Source organism: Crassostrea angulata, chromosome 10 (genome assembly GCF_025612915.1).
Source record: "Crassostrea angulata isolate pt1a10 chromosome 10, ASM2561291v2, whole genome shotgun sequence".
In the NCBI taxonomy this organism is placed as follows: Eukaryota; Metazoa; Mollusca; class Bivalvia; order Ostreida; family Ostreidae; genus Magallana; species Magallana angulata.
The window spans coordinates 7254310-7269980 of record NC_069120.1 but is presented as its reverse complement, the minus strand read 5'-3'; the positions used below and the strand labels follow the sequence as shown (position 1 = coordinate 7269980).

The window sequence follows — 15671 nt, the reverse complement described above, 5'->3', positions numbered from 1 at the left end:
CAAATGAAATATATATGAGTTCTTAATCAATAAGTGTTTAAAGCTTTGTTGAATATCTTTACTCAAAAAATGAATGTACTCAGAACTCGGAACACTAATGTAAATCAGTAACCTAGGAGAAATAAGGGAGAAAGTGGATGATTTCATAAAAAGTGTAAAGAAAATAGACATAATTTATTTGTACTTATATTTTGTTGAATGAACTCAACAATAAAACGGCAAAAAATCCCTACAAGAACAGTTGCTCGCGATAAACTACTCATCGCAAGAGGCTACCTTTACTTCCTAGTTTGTAATAATTTTTCACTGAATGAATCTTGTCTATTTTTGGTAGAACGAATTTAGAAATTGACACTCAATTTGTAATTAATACATAAGGCGTTTACTGCCAGGGAAAATATAATAAAATGATGCACATAAACTATGATAAAGGAATCTATAAAATACCCTCAGTGTACAATTTCTTTACAGTAATTTGGGGATTTGGACTACTCTAACTTTGTTCACCAAACAAACCTGATATGGTACAGTAGTGTGTGATGGTTTCTTTCATTTGAACATTTTCTGGTATGCCATATTGTCTGACATCACACTTGCTGATGAATTGAACGAACAAACTATATCATAATTATTTGCATGAATATGTATAATTTATTCAAGGTGACAAAAAAAAGTGCATTTTATCATATACACATACGAAAGCATATGCTTTTTTTCTTCAAATAACGACCTAATTATATACGACATATATTAAAATTTATCATAGTCATCAGCCGGTGAACATCGTGAAACAGAAAAAATCTGAATTGTCAATATCTTTAATATGATATGTCTGTACATATGGACACTAATTGTTGGGGGGTTTTTTTGGGGGAGGGGGGTTATTATTTCAGTCAAAAATATTTATCAATATACAGAACATGTAAGATCTAAGTAATAATGTTTAACGAAGAACCTACTATTGGTACTCAGATTGCACTAAGATAAAAATCATATGAGTTCCTAATGCACAAACTATACTTCACTTTGTACTTTATGAAAATGTCACTTGTTTCTTTTATACGAATGCATTCCTTTTAAATTAGTCGATACATATGGCTGAGTCTTTCTTAAGAAACACGTTGTTTTTGACCAGCCTGTAGTCATGGCTACACATTTGGAGCTTTCGTAAAAACTGCAATCATCATTGTTTTACAAAAATACTTAAAACATGTTATATTTGAAGAGTGTTTCTTGTAAGTAAAATTGTAAGTAGTAATCATAGCCGCTGTGAATCTGTCAAAGACACTTCCTGCTCTTCTACCATCTAGCTTCTATTTTTTTTCCAAATAAACATGGTAAGTTAGGATATAACAACTCTCTCTCTCTCTCTCTCTCTCTCTCTCTCTCTCTCTCTCTCTCTTCGACATTTTTATTTTCATACCCAGCTTTTATCAAATTAATGACGCCGCTTTTATCAAATTAATGACTAGAGACTGCGTTTTATGCCAACCAATATGATTTTAGTAGTATTTTATTCAAGAATTGATATCTTCTTCTCCTTTGCGGAATTTTGATGCATGAGTTTAATCATAATTGCTTACCTGAACATTTCTTGACATTACTGTACTGCCACAGGCGTTGAAATACTTACTTGTCCTCGAGGTTTGTGTGTTTGCTGCCTTTGGCGGACTTTCTGATCTCTTTCTGGATAAAGAATGGGAAGAATTTAAGCGGATCTACAGTAAAACCTATACAAATCAAGAAGAAAACAGAAGGTTTAAGAATGTTTCTTATTACAGAATATAATAGTATCTATTCAAGTAAGGCATAAAGCTTGGAATAGTATTGAATATCATACAATCTATAAAAATATATATAATATATATAATCTGATCAACACGTTAGAGCATACGTGTGAAGTATCTGTAAACTCGTATAAAATTTTGCATGTCAGTGAAATACATCTAAGTTAAAGGTTTCTTTTGACATGTGCTTTTATCGAAGAAATTATCCTGATTCATCACCTTTAATCATTCATACTAGGAAATCCATCTGGCTGAAGAATATAGACATCATCAATAAACACAATATTAAGGCGGACATGGGTTATCATAGCTATAGACTGGGCATGAACAAGTTTGGGGACATGGTACGTATATCAAGCGATTTAATAAATGTGATTTATTGTATAAAAATTTTGAAAAAAATATTTCTTATCCATAATTGCACATTGTTTTGCCTATTTGACTTATTTACGTCTTATCCAGCATGCTATCTATCATAATCAAACACTTTTCTGCTGAGTTGAGAAACTACATGTATTTCAAAGTGTAATGAGCCACCTTAATTAAGTATAACATGACAAGAAAAAAAACAAATTTATCCTGTTCCCCATATTTTATTCGCTTGTCCCTTTTTCTTCGGCTTCGATATAAACCTCACACTATTTCACGGTTTGAAGTATTTTGCTGAAGGGGTCGCATTTTTCCAATCTTAAACTTATTCCGTCCTCTTGCTCTAAAATGCTAAAAAAAAGAATTATAAAATTTTACGTCAAGATAAATAATTATATAAACATGAAGACTTTTCAATAATACTATCGGTCATGAGCTTCGTATACTAAGGAGTAACTATATACCATTGAGCTGGTGTCGAAGAACTGATGAGGGTATGAATATTTACGAGCGGTGTTCGTCTTGAAATTATAGAACAATTTAATATATACATTAAACAATTAAAACTGATTCGGCCTCTTGGCCAGAAATTTATACACTTTATAGCATGATAGACGACTTTCAAATTAAGGAAAGTTACTACCCGTTTTTCTGCTGGCAGTCAGTGAATCAACAGGTACCATTGAAGGTAAGAGTGATAAATGTTAATATATTTATATTGCTCAATAGATGAGTAACGAAGTCACTTCACCCATGAATGGATCTAGAAGATTCCCTATGCTCAATAGCAGCATGTTTCTTCCCCCAAGCAATTTAAGACTGCCAAACGCTGTCAACTGGACAAAAGAGGGTTATGTGACCCCCGTAAAAGATCAGGTTCCTTTGTTCTTGTTTGAAATACCTTTATTTCTTATAATGTCTGAAAGTTATTTGATACGGAGTGAAGTTTTATTATCATTTTCAGCATGTTTTTTTTTTTATAAGTAAATTGGATTTTATATAAAATGAATGGTTAAAACTTTATTTTTAAGGAATTTAAATTAGAAATTAAATAAAAATACTCGAATAAATATTAAGTTACTTTCTCATTATATAGGGTTTTTGTCTATCCTGCTGGGCTTTTGCAGCCACTGGGGGATTAGAAGGGCAACATTTTCGAAAAACAAAGAAATTAGTCCGCCTTTCAGAACAGAATTTGGTCGACTGTAGCAAAGGTTTATATTATGGAAGATGAGATACTCTTTTCACCGGTTGATTGATCCATTTAACCATTTCTTGCATTCATCAAATGACACATTGCTGTCAATAACCTAATCTAATGCTAAGGTAAAAATATGTTTAGAAAACCTGGGATGTACAGCTGGAACTCCTGAAAATGCTTTAAACTATATTGCAAGAAATGGAGGACTTGACAAAGAGGTATCATATCCTTATGTTGGAAAGGTACGAAGAACAATTCTGTCTCCTGACTTTGTGAATGTCACATTTTAAAACATGGGTTAAGGCATCTGATTATTTTAATTTATGTTTCATGAACAATCAAGAATGGGAGGTGTAGATTTCGGCCAACAGAAGTCGGTGCCAACTGTCAGGGAATTGTCCACGTCCCTGCAGGGGATGAGTTGAGTCTTCAGAAAGCAGTAGGTAGTATTGGTCCAATAGTAGTGAGTTTGGACGCCAGTAAAAGGTCGTTTAAACAATACAGGAATGGAGTGTATGACGACAAGGCATGTAGTAAAAAGCTGATCACCCATTATGCTTTGATTGTTGGATACGGAGAATTTCAAAAAAAAAAATACTGGCTCATAAAGAACAGGTAATTATTTAGTCATTATAGGCTCTTAAATCAGGCTTGTTACTTAACACGATCTTATAAATTGTATTTTAAACTCTTAATGATAATGTTAACTAATATTAAAAGTATTGAAGTAATTCAATTTGTTTTGTTTTCTTCGACGTTTAATTAAAAACATTTTTGAACTTCTGATCTGAAGGAAGGTTTATTTTGTCTGTGTTAAAGAGGTTCGCTCCTTAGGTATTGGGTAGCCATTCTGGGTCACTTCTAGTCTAAAATTTCTGCACCACGTATTATTCTAGTAGTATATTTATATTTACAATGCCAAATAAACTATATTAAATAAAATTGTTTTTAAAAAATTACATTTTTAAAGAGGTTAATAAGTGACTATATTTTGTTGCAGAAGGTTTTTAAGAAGGAAATGAACTACAGTAGTTGGCCATGAATGAGTTCGCAAAATGGCGGCGTCGTCGATGTAAACAAACTTCGAATGCTAAAATCAAACTCCGATATTTGATCTTAAAATTATAAATCACTTACCTTCTTGGTTAGTATTTAGTTATCTGCCCTCTTGTGCGTATTACACTTCTAATTCTGCGTGGAATGCTGTCATACAAGCTGCGAATGTAGTGAAGAGGCAATGCAGTCCACGTTTCCAGCGTTATGCGTTTCAAGTCTTCGGCGTTTTTAATTTCAGATGTTCGTCGCTGTATGCGAGTTTTCAAGGTTTTCCAGACATTTTCAATTATGTTCAGATCTGGACTTTGGGCTGGCCATGGTAATGTGCTTATATTGTTGGTGATTTTCCAAGCATTGGCCCTAGCAGACACATGACAAGGGGCGTTGTCTTCCTGGAAGATCCAGGGTCGGTTCGGGAAATGTTGTGCGACCACAGGCCATAAATAATCATCAAGGATAGAAATATATTTATCAGTGTTCATGTTGCCGTCAACTGGTGAAAGGGTTCCTACGCCATGGTATGATATGCACCCCCAAAACATAACAGATGCCTTGCAGGTGCGCTCCCTGTCTCCAAATTCACCCAAGCACTCGGGTCGTAGACGCTCGTCAGGCTTCCTCCAGACGTATATTTTATTGTTGTTACCCAACATAATTTTCGTCTCATCACTAAAGATGACTCGAGACCAATTTTCACGGACAGTCCATGTTAATTTCTGTCTACAAAAGCGTTTCCGTCGCTCTCGATTTACGTGCGAGATAGTAATTCGCTTTGAAACCACACGCCTCCTGTATCCATCATCACATAGTCTTCTTCTTACAGTTCTTTCAGATATATTACACCCCTTTATGTTATTAAACCTACTTGTAAGATCTTTTAATGTTTGTCGTCTGTTGCCTTTCACACGTCTAAATAAAACTCGCTCATCTCGAGGTGTTGTTTTTTTCTTACCCCCACTTCGCCGCTTGTTTTCTGTAGTTCCTCTCTCGTTCACCCTTTTCAAAAATTTCTGAATTGTTCTGCTGTTTATATTAGTGCATTCCTGAATTTTATAGCTTGAAAAACCGTTATTTGATAAAGATAAAATGATTTCTTTTTGTTCTTTTGTCAATTCTTTCCCGTGGGGGGCCATTGTTTCTATGCAGACGATAAATTGTTTACCAAAGGGGAATAATTCAGAAAATAAAACAAAACAATCCAAAAATTATAAAACTATTAATTCGGATAAAATTGAACTCGATACGTTCATGATTTACGGTAAAGTTTTACTCTCAACTTTCCAAGCAGACAATATTTGTTAACGCCGCCGCCATTTTGCGAACTCATCCATGGCCAACTACTGTATATTAATTTTCATAACTCACTGGTTTTAGAGTACTGAACATTACTTTAGCTTCCTAATTTTCACCGCAGACCAAACTTCTCCATAGTTTTTGTATTACGATATATTCATGATATTCCGAAAAACATACCTTAACAATATTTGATAATTCTATCGATATATTTTGGCATATTCAGTTAAAATTTCATAGAAGTTAAGAAAAAATTAAATTTTAGCCTAAAATTACCTTATTTCATGCTATATCTCAATTTTTGTTAAATGTGACCCCTATTTGTTTTACTTTTAAATGAAACATTAAATGTATATCTATTTGTATGCAAAGTTTTGGAAAGATGACATTACTATATTTTTTTATTTGCGTTATAATTTGATTACTCCAAAATTTTGTAACATCCGTTATTGTGTTTATTGTGTACTGGCCTTTGAAGCCATCAGTAAAGCAAGAATTTTTAACTTTGACTTAGATTCTACTTTTATAGTCACTACATGTGTTCAACTTCATACTGTATTAAAATGATAACTAAATAATTGTTCAAACTATAAATATTTGTTTGATTTTTTCAAATTATCAATTTCAATGTCAAATTTTAGCAAAAATTTCAGGATAATTATCATTTCTGTTTTAGTGGCATGTGACATGGGTCACAAATAAAATAAAATTTTGTGAACATTTAGCCCCCCCCCCCCTCTTTATATCTAAGTGGTTTTTGGATGATTGACATTACTATCATTTCAGGAGCCAACCTCCTTAAGCTCATTTTAGTTGCGACTCTAAAACATTACTGAAGTTTAACTGTAACATCGTACCAGGAAGCAGGCTACCAACACAAAAGTCAAACTTGTTTGGTTTGTATTGTTATTGTTTTGTTGTTCTTGGTTGATTAATGCAGTTTTATTTTGTAGTTGGGGGACCTCTTGGGGAATGGACGGCTATATGATGTTAGCTCGAAATCAAGACAACATGTGTGGAATAGCAAACCAAGCTATATACCCGTCTGTATAGGACATTGACAATATCAACAAATCAACATTATAACTCAATACACAAATTCAAAAATGGAAAATATTACGACTGTTAACGAGAGAAATATGGAGTGTTGTCATTTGTTTAAATTGGTTTCTTTCATTCTTTCAGTTGATTAAAATGCTTAATAATCGTTTCAATTCAAACTTGTATGGTTGTTTTGTATTCTTTTCCATACTTTAATTATAATTGAAATATATTAATAAAGAATGTACTAGTTTGTAAATAGTTTTCCCTCTATTTTTCAAATTTAAATCCCAAATGAAACTTTCCAAACTACCGAGCAAAAGTAAAAATCAAAATACCAAATTCCAAAACATTTCATTATCTCGTAATACATAAATCTAAAAAACATTTTTAAATAAAACAACAATTTGTTGTTTTCTTTCCGAAATCTATAATCAACAAATTATCGGTTTAGGTGGAAGAACACATCATCACAAAATGGCTGACATCTGGTCAAAACGACATTTCGTTTTATTAAAAGGATTTTATCGAGGACAAAATTAAACCAACTCCATAGCTGAGTAGATAGAGTGCCGAGCATATAATTTGGCATACGGAGTTTGAATCCCGCAGGGGCTTTTGTTGATAATTACTGAATTGAAACTATTAAGTATTAATTCTTTATCGCAAATATTTCGCCTTTTTGACATATGTACAGTTTATTCATCATTATATCTTTCATAATCAAATATTTACCTCTCCCACTGTCTTTGCCTGTGATAACACTAAGTATGATTTTGTACTATACAAACCATAACTTCAAACGACGTACAATTGGGGCGCCAGTACTGTAGGGTTTGCTTATTCATATTTAAGTATTTAATCGTACAATTTCTCGACCTCGGAACTTATTCTGAAACAGTCACGAAAACTCGTACTTTATTTCTCAAACAAGCAGAAGGCAAGGCATGTAAATGGTATACTGATGATGTGGTTTTTAAGTGTCCGATTAAATGAAACCAAGCAAAATATAATCAATAACAGGGCAATATGGTGAGGTTGTGGTTAAAAAAAACAATTTAATAAAACATTTGTTTATATTGGTGGCCTCTCTTCTATATACTAGTATAAATATCATGTTTATTTTTTATTCTATTTTCGCAAAAATTAATTAAAATACGTAATTCTATAAACGCTACTACCGATCGATCCTTTATAAACCTGGAAACCAAATTAATTTACGCATCTTAATTAATTAATTAATATCAACAATTTTCGCGTCTTTTATTCATTTAGCCGCATTCTAAAATAATGAAAGCTACCCCAATATATTTTGATCATTTAAAAATGACAATTTTTTTAAAAAGATACTAAAGAGTTTCGAAAACTTTTCTTCAAGTGGATGCTGGAGATATTTCATTTAGAAATTAGCATCTTATGCAGTTTGTCATTATCCCTTTAAACAAGTTTTTGTTTTAGTTTTTACCAAAGTTGGTTCTTATCAAGTTAATATACTTTGTCACACTGTGTAAGGGGGGACAGAGAAGCAAAGAGAGCAGAATAAAAAGGAAGTTTTAAAGGTAAATAAACATAGGATCATTCAGTTTTTTATTAATAAATGTCAATGTGCAGGAGTACAGAAGGTGACGCATATTCTGGTTTATGCATTTCTTTCCAAAAAGCTAATTAAAAGCATACTTATAGTCAGATTTAGATGAAAGTATCTATTTCTAGTATCAGTTGACCGATTTATCATTTTTGACGATCAATGTTAAATCCCTTCATCTCCGTTTTGTTAAGAATTAGTTTATATCTCAACCTTATTATCTTTAAAACTACTGTTTCATATGGACCAAAGTTGATACAGAAGATAAATTTGGCTTATATACAATATATCCTATATATATTGATAAAATCCATCGCTTATGCAAACCTTATTTATTTTTCCCTAAATGGATGTTGGGATTTTACCGGATACTACGTAAATACTGTACTGTAGCTTGTCGTGATATTTTTGTAAGCTTTTGTATAATACATTCCATTATTTGAAAGATTCTTACTGAGAATAGTTACTAAGAGCCATGGCAGTAAATATTTATTTTTCTTGACACACACTATTTACAACGGAATCAATACCCCATTAACGCATTAAAGAAAATTTTGTGGCAAAAAACGCAGCCACTGGTTATCTTATATACCTGACATTTTACCTTTTTTTAACATACTAGTATATAGATCTCGATGGAGTTTGAGGGGAAACATACCCGATGCCTACAGTTGACCAAGGCTATAGGCGTCCGTCTATTGTTTATTTTGCATTTTCTACTGGCTGTATCAAGGGTTATAACAATATTAAATGTACCAAAACCGTGGATGTTTTCTTTTGGCGCTCTGCTTTTGATCCTAGAAGGTTTACATGCTGTTTTTCGAAGAAATGGCTTGGAGCACAAGTGGTAAGTTTTCGTTTTAGATTTGAAAACGTTATTAACAACACCACCAAAGGATCACAACGTGAATCTTATACAGTGGATTTTTATCCATTTTTGTAAACATATCAACATCACATATCAGTATATATAACTATCATTTGAGGTATGGTGCGATGTTTTAGGAGAGAGAGAGAGAGAGAGAGAGAGAGAGAGAGAGTATCATTACTTTTGAAAATACTAAATCCAGAGTAAGTCTCGTCTATTTATTTTGGGTATTATTTTTTTTTCTTTTCGAATTTCTTTTAAGAAATAGATTAGACATATAGGTTGACAAATGTACAATACTTGGAAATAGTTCTTTTTTTTTCTTGAATAAGAAATAGCAAGAAGGTTAGATTTTTAAAATTCTTGATTGAAACTATTGGAGCTTGTTCTCGTTTGGCACTCTGAAGTCGATTCATTATTAAAACACACTCAAAAACTTGTCCTATTTGGTTTTTGCCCGCAGAAACAAAATCATGCATGCTGGATTAAATTTTCATAGAAGAATTTTGATTGCTTTACTTTACTTTGTGCATAGTATTCAACTGACTGCTTTAAATATTTCTTACATAATCCGAGGTTTTTATTCTTTCAAAACATTAATAATACGAATATATTCCATTCTAATCATGCATGCTGAATTAAATTTTCATAGAATTTTGATTGCTTTACTTTTTACAAGTGTGTGCATAGTATTCAACTGACTGCTTTAAATATTTCTTACATAATCCGAGGTTTTTAAGGCATTTAAAACATTAATAATACGAATATATTCCATTTTAATTATTCTAACCTTTGAAATTTCACAGAAAATAGAATCACACTTTATTATATGTACATCTTCTCTGAAAAGAAAACATCGGTAAACGTTGGGCAATTAAATCAAAACAACAATTTCTCATATACAGTTTCTTCAATGTTAAAACTAATTAATAATAAAAATCGTCATAAAACAGATGATGTACTAAGACCTTAAACTAAATCTATTTGCCGGCGGCAATTGAAAAGTGCTTTTAATAAATTATGATCAATTTGAATATTGGAATCGGAAACACCAAAGTTAAATCACTTTAACACTTGTTTGAATAAGGTCAACTGTTTATTTCCTATATCAAACCAAAAGTCTTAGAGAATTTCAACAGTCACTGAAATATCTAATGCATTTTTATGGAACCTTTACAATTTTCAAAGAGGTAGTTATTAACCATGAGTATAACATCCAACAAAAGATCAAATTGTTCAATTGTAAACTTACCTCGTCAGATTTCTACTGACTGATTAAAAACATTACCTTGCCATTGATTCTGTACACCATGTCTCCACAGTAACTGTTTCTGTGGATGCCTTTATTGAGAATCAATTGATAATACTGTTGAACATAATTTTTATATTTCATATAATCATTGATGTTAGCTTATTTGTTTGAGTAATGTTCAATGTCATTTTCAGGATGTCTTTAGCGACGCTTCTATTCATCATGCTTGACATAGGTCCAATTTGGATCATGGAGCTTAACAAGGCAGATCGGACCACCGGTAGAATGTCTGACACTAGCAATGATACACAGGTAAACACAAACATTACATAGCTGTTTTTGAAAACATTATTTTTTGTATACTTGCTTGCTCAATAAGAAATATCGTTCAGATTTATGATTTCGAGAGAATAAAAAATGAAAAAAGAAAATACCTTTTATTTGACAAATACAAATTTTCCATTTTAAAGCGATGACAACATGTAAGATCATATTAACGGCATTATTTAAGTTTATCATTTTAAGCGTCCTAGATGATTAATCTCTTTTACATTGAAACACCATTTCAGCGTTTGAGAATCTTTCTCGTGCTCACGCTCACGCAAAACATTCTCCATAACTCGTGTGATTTGTAGAAAACAGTGACCTCGTGGTTTCCAACTGCTAAACTGCGCTTACTTTTGAACATTATATGTAAAATCTTAACATAGTTTTAAACGAAAATATTCAATTACATATCCATATTAATGTCGATGCTAAAAACAGAATTATTCTGGTTTAACTGTTTATTAAAATCAAATTTTGTTACAGAATTTTCCACTGACAAACTTTATTCAGCTTGATGACAACGTTTTCGTTTACGCAATAGAACAGAGTTTTCTATTAGTCATCATTGTCGGTAGATGGATACTTCCAAAGGGTCAGATGTCACGTGACAAACTATCTAATTTGTTGCTGGTTATGATCGGCAAAGCTTGTGACATAACAGATTTCTTCACGCTGTTCTCACACAAGAACGTAGCACTTGACAGAACCTTCACATATGTTGTCCTCGTGGTGTGGAGTCTTAGTGTGTTTCAGTTCCCGATCTCCTTCACAGAGTCAAGAGACAACAACCTTGTCATTAGTATCCATAAAGACAGACAGTATATGAAGGTGGTTGTACGAACCCTGAACCTGTGCTTCAAAACGGAAATTTGGAGCATTTTGGCGTCAATCTCCATGCAGGAGCTCCCATTTTTGATTTGTCGTTGCTATGCCATCGGTGCTCTAGGAATAGTTGACGATACCATCATTTTCTTTTTATTCAAAAACTCGTTGATAATATCCATGTACCTGTATCGCCTTGTTTCTCTTTGTCTTGAGGCAGATCCTGGTGAGAACAGTTGTGCGAGTACAACAGTTGAGAAATTAGAAATCAAGGAAAGAGATGGAATCGTTACAGCACATGAAAGAGAGGATTTTAGAAAGAAGATATCATTTGACCTTTCAGCAAACAGTTCACCCGATGTACCTCTACAAATCCAGAAACTAATGAAAGTATCTAAAAATACAGTTGACACTTTAGTGAAAGTTGATTGACAGAATAGGAGGAATTATAACATTTCCTGAAAATGTTTATTATTCAGACCCTACCAGTTATTCGAAAACTATAATATATAGTTTATTTTAAAAATGCATAATATGCTGATTTCATATTTAGTTTCATTGCGTATATGCATGTAATACCACAATATGGATTATACTGATTATATGTTTTCTGTGAACTCAAAGAACTATATATGATAAGCGTTAAATTTGGCCCCATAATTCACCATTTTTTAAAGTGTTTCGGGTACAATAAAATGTTATGTTATAATTTAGAAGAGTTCATATAAAATGTATTTTTCACATATTTGTTTGATTTATTTGCAGTCACTTGCATTATATGACGTCAGAAGTGACGCTATTTCTATAATTCAATCAAAATCAGTCGAAAATAGACATTTTTCTCATCGTTTTACGAATGGGAAATATAGAGCGCATGCTTGAACCAGGACAAATTTTTTGTCACTTATTAGACTTGGCTAGATACATCTTTGATTAAAATATTTAGTTGGTTCAAGCATGCGCTCTATGTTTCCTGAAAGAAAAAACTGCTTGAAAACAATCTTTTTATGCAAAAATGGCGGGAAAAGGGTTGTCTTTACAATGCCGTATTTCTAATTGTGGGCACTTGAATCAAAATGAACATTCAGTAAAAACATCACATATATATTTTTACAAAGAAAACAAAGAATTACAGTAAAATATTACTATTCCTTTTAGGGGACCATTTTAGGCCCATACCATATATAGTCCTTTGACATAGTTATATCTTTTATTTAAAAATATTAAAGAAACGAGAAACAGAGGGGGAGATATTGCACTCCTTTGCTGTGATACATAGTCTTATCAGCGAATTCGCACACAGATTAAAAGTATGCTCACATTCAGTCTACTTAAAGCTCTACTCAAATTTAAACAAATTAAAAATCTAAATATTATTTGCTTTTAAAGAAAAAAAAGATCGCAAAGGAAAATACAGATTATAGAAATTACAAATAATGAGTCCCTAAAATGTTTTGTCTGCTGTTTTAACAATTGTAAATGTGATTACTTCTATCCTTCCTGTACCGAATATGATGATTAAATACCGGGTATGTAGTCAAATGCATGCAACATCTTAAACAGTACGGATTGCTATTTCTTGCATTAAAAGGTGCAAGTTTGAAATAATTGTAGAATCCAAAATGATACATCAACCCCTTCTAAGGAGAGAGGAAATGTTTGATTGTTTCGCTCACCTGAGCTGAAACCTCAAGTGAGCTTTTCTAATCATCGTCAGTCTGTAAACTTTTTACACTTTCGACTTCTTTTCCAGAACCACTGAGCCTCTTTTTCAAGGGGAGATGATTAAGAATTAATAAAATTTTGTTAGGGGGTATCAAAACTCAGAAAATTGGTTATTTGTAAGAAAGCATCCTGAAATAGAGTATATTCAAGTTTATCCCGGAGGATAGGGTTAAGCCACAATTGAGGGTCAAAATTTTACATAGGAATATATAGAGAAAAATCTTTAAAAAATAATCTTCTCAAAACGTCATTGAAAAACAAAAAACTAGAACCGGATTTTTTTACACTGTGTAATAGAAACATTCTGCGGCCAACAAGTACAGCCAACGCTGTCTTTTTCGAAGAAAAACCAGTGATTAAAATCTATTTCAAACTCTAGAAATCAGCAGTTGGTCTTTTGCAAATGCAAACCTTTGTAAAATAACTGAAAAAAAACAAAGTTGAATTTCAAAGAAACCATTTTCTTGTTCAAAGAAAGAGAGCTAAATGCAAATTTACTTTCCTCATTGGTAACACAGGTTTTTAAATGCATGAAGATTAATCGTCTTATATATGTTCCCTGTAATATCTCATAATCAAGGTACATTAAGATGATCTTCGTGTATAAACTTTGTGGGGGAATCTAGAAAGGTTTACCTAAAAATGTGACCTAAGTAATTAAGATTGACATGGATAAAATTTGAGCGATTTGTATCTTTTTCAATCAAAATCAGGAACTTTTTCCAAGAGATCAAAAAACTTCTTTTTTCTTACAGAGGATTAAAGGGGACATACAAATCCGAATGATGAAAGTCACCCGAGCACAAACTCTTTGGAGTTATCTTATAGACTTCGCATGCAGCTGAGCTTAGATCTTTATAGTTCAAGGATTGCTTCAGATTTAGTTTATCAAAGAAATTGATCGAAACTCATTTTATTACGTAACAATCTTATTTTTACAAATAAAAAAGAAACCGATGTCCTCCTTCTGTTTTCCTTTGCTTTGAATTTTTTTATCCATCAAACTTGGATGTTATAAATAGGATCGAATGCTGCACAATAGGATCGAATGCTGCACAATAGGATCGAATGCTGCACAATAGGATGTTGATACAAAAGCTTTTTACAGGTGTGCTAACAAGTAGACAAATGTTTATGAAATATATTATCAGTGGATTTCGTGGGAATCATACAACGATTTTCGATCTCAATGAATATTAGCCTTCCGATAATGCTTACTGGAGTAATTGAATATTGATTTAAATAAAGGAATCTCAATCTCACAAAGCATGTCCCTATTTGATAGATGTAATGTATTTTAAGAGTGATATAGATCTTTGTTCGGTTAATAGTGGAGATTTATCTGGCGACCTTGATTGCAGTGGTTGGACTTTAAATAAGCAATAAAATATGCATTTTTATCAAATAATGCTCGAATTTAAATGCTTAACAATATGCACATTCGTCTCTTCAAAGAAAAGTTTAGTAGAAGGTTTCACTAACGGAAAGTTTTTGACCCGTGGTTTTTTCTTTATGCGCACATATATCATTATAATTTAGTATTGCGGTAATTTGAATCCTCTCATTTTATTCTAATTAAGTCAAATGATTTTCCATTATTAGTGTATTCCTTAAAGACACGTTAAAGAACTATATATGATATTAGTCAAATTTGGCCCCCATAATTCGCTATTTTTAAAATGATTCAGATTCATTGATTTGTTGTATCATTTTATAGAAGAGTTGACATAAAATATGTTTTTCACCTATTCATTTGATTTATGTGCACTAACTGGCTGTATATGACGTCAGAAGTGACGCTTTTTTTTATAATTCAATCAAAATTAGTCAAAAATTGACATTTTTCTTATCTTTTTTCGAATGGGAAATATAGAGCGACTCTTTGATCAAGAACGAACTTTTTGTCCCTTATAAGTATTGGAAAGATACATCTTTAGTGAAAATATTTTGTTTGTTCAAGCAGTCACTCAATGTTTTCTAAAAGAAAAAATGCTTCAAAACAAGCCGTTTTATGCTAAAAATGAGAAAATGGCGGGAAAAGGTAACCTTTATGATGTCATATTTTTAAATTGTGGGCACTAAAATCAAAATGAAAAATTATGAAAAAACTTTAAATGTATATTTGTACAAATAAAACAAAGAATTACAGTAAAATGGTAGTGTTCATTTAAGGGGGCCATTTTAGACTCAAACCATATATAGTCCTTTGAGAAAAAACAATGCATAGATATTTATTGCAACTGCATTATCTTTCAATTTTTGAAATATCTTTCTGCGTGCTTGTTTAAACTAATTATTAAAATCATATTACAGTTAAAAATCAAATTACATAATATAAAAGTTAT

At 32.0% G+C, this 15671-nt stretch overlaps 2 protein-coding genes across 4 annotated transcripts; both read left to right on the top strand.

Annotated features, from left to right (window-relative positions):
• The first annotated feature begins 940 nt into the window (after positions 1 to 940).
• Positions 941 to 6994, top strand: LOC128164513 (procathepsin L-like). Of its 3 annotated transcripts, none has more exons than XM_052828405.1 (8): positions 941 to 1337; positions 1618 to 1757; positions 2026 to 2131; positions 2886 to 3032; positions 3253 to 3370; positions 3499 to 3599; positions 3701 to 3972; positions 6660 to 6994. In XM_052828405.1, the coding sequence occupies exons 1-8, from the start codon at positions 1335 to 1337 to the stop codon at positions 6757 to 6759; spliced, it is 987 nt and encodes a 328-aa protein (XP_052684365.1). In that variant the 5' UTR covers positions 941 to 1334; the 3' UTR covers positions 6760 to 6994. The 3 variants fall into 3 exon arrangements, with proteins under 3 accessions (XP_052684365.1, XP_052684367.1, XP_052684366.1); XM_052828406.1 differs by having other exon boundaries at positions 1278 to 1337; positions 1645 to 1757; XM_052828407.1 differs by lacking the exon at positions 2886 to 3032.
• Positions 6995 to 8964: 1970 nt separating this feature from the next.
• LOC128167139 (transmembrane protein 26-like) lies at positions 8965 to 14278 on the top strand. The gene is made up of 3 exons (XM_052832686.1): positions 8965 to 9179; positions 10647 to 10764; positions 11263 to 14278. The coding sequence occupies exons 1-3, from the start codon at positions 8968 to 8970 to the stop codon at positions 12031 to 12033; spliced, it is 1101 nt and encodes a 366-aa protein (XP_052688646.1). The 5' UTR covers positions 8965 to 8967; the 3' UTR covers positions 12034 to 14278.
• The last annotated feature ends 1393 nt before the right edge of the window (positions 14279 to 15671 follow it).

Bases quoted from the DNA above. Each gene is read 5' to 3' on its own strand.
- LOC128164513 (XM_052828405.1), top strand. The intron at 2,132-2,885 runs GTACGTATATCA...ATTGCTCAATAG, and splicing joins TGAACAAGTTTGGGGACATG to ATGAGTAACGAAGTCACTTC. The intron at 3,600-3,700 runs GTACGAAGAACA...TGAACAATCAAG, and splicing joins CATATCCTTATGTTGGAAAG to AATGGGAGGTGTAGATTTCG.
- LOC128167139 (XM_052832686.1), top strand. From the start codon at position 8,968: ATGGAGTTTGAGGGGAAACATACCCGATGCCTACAGTTGACCAAGGCT. The intron at 9,180-10,646 runs GTAAGTTTTCGT...TGTCATTTTCAG, and splicing joins AATGGCTTGGAGCACAAGTG to GATGTCTTTAGCGACGCTTC. The intron at 10,765-11,262 runs GTAAACACAAAC...ATTTTGTTACAG, and splicing joins ACACTAGCAATGATACACAG to AATTTTCCACTGACAAACTT.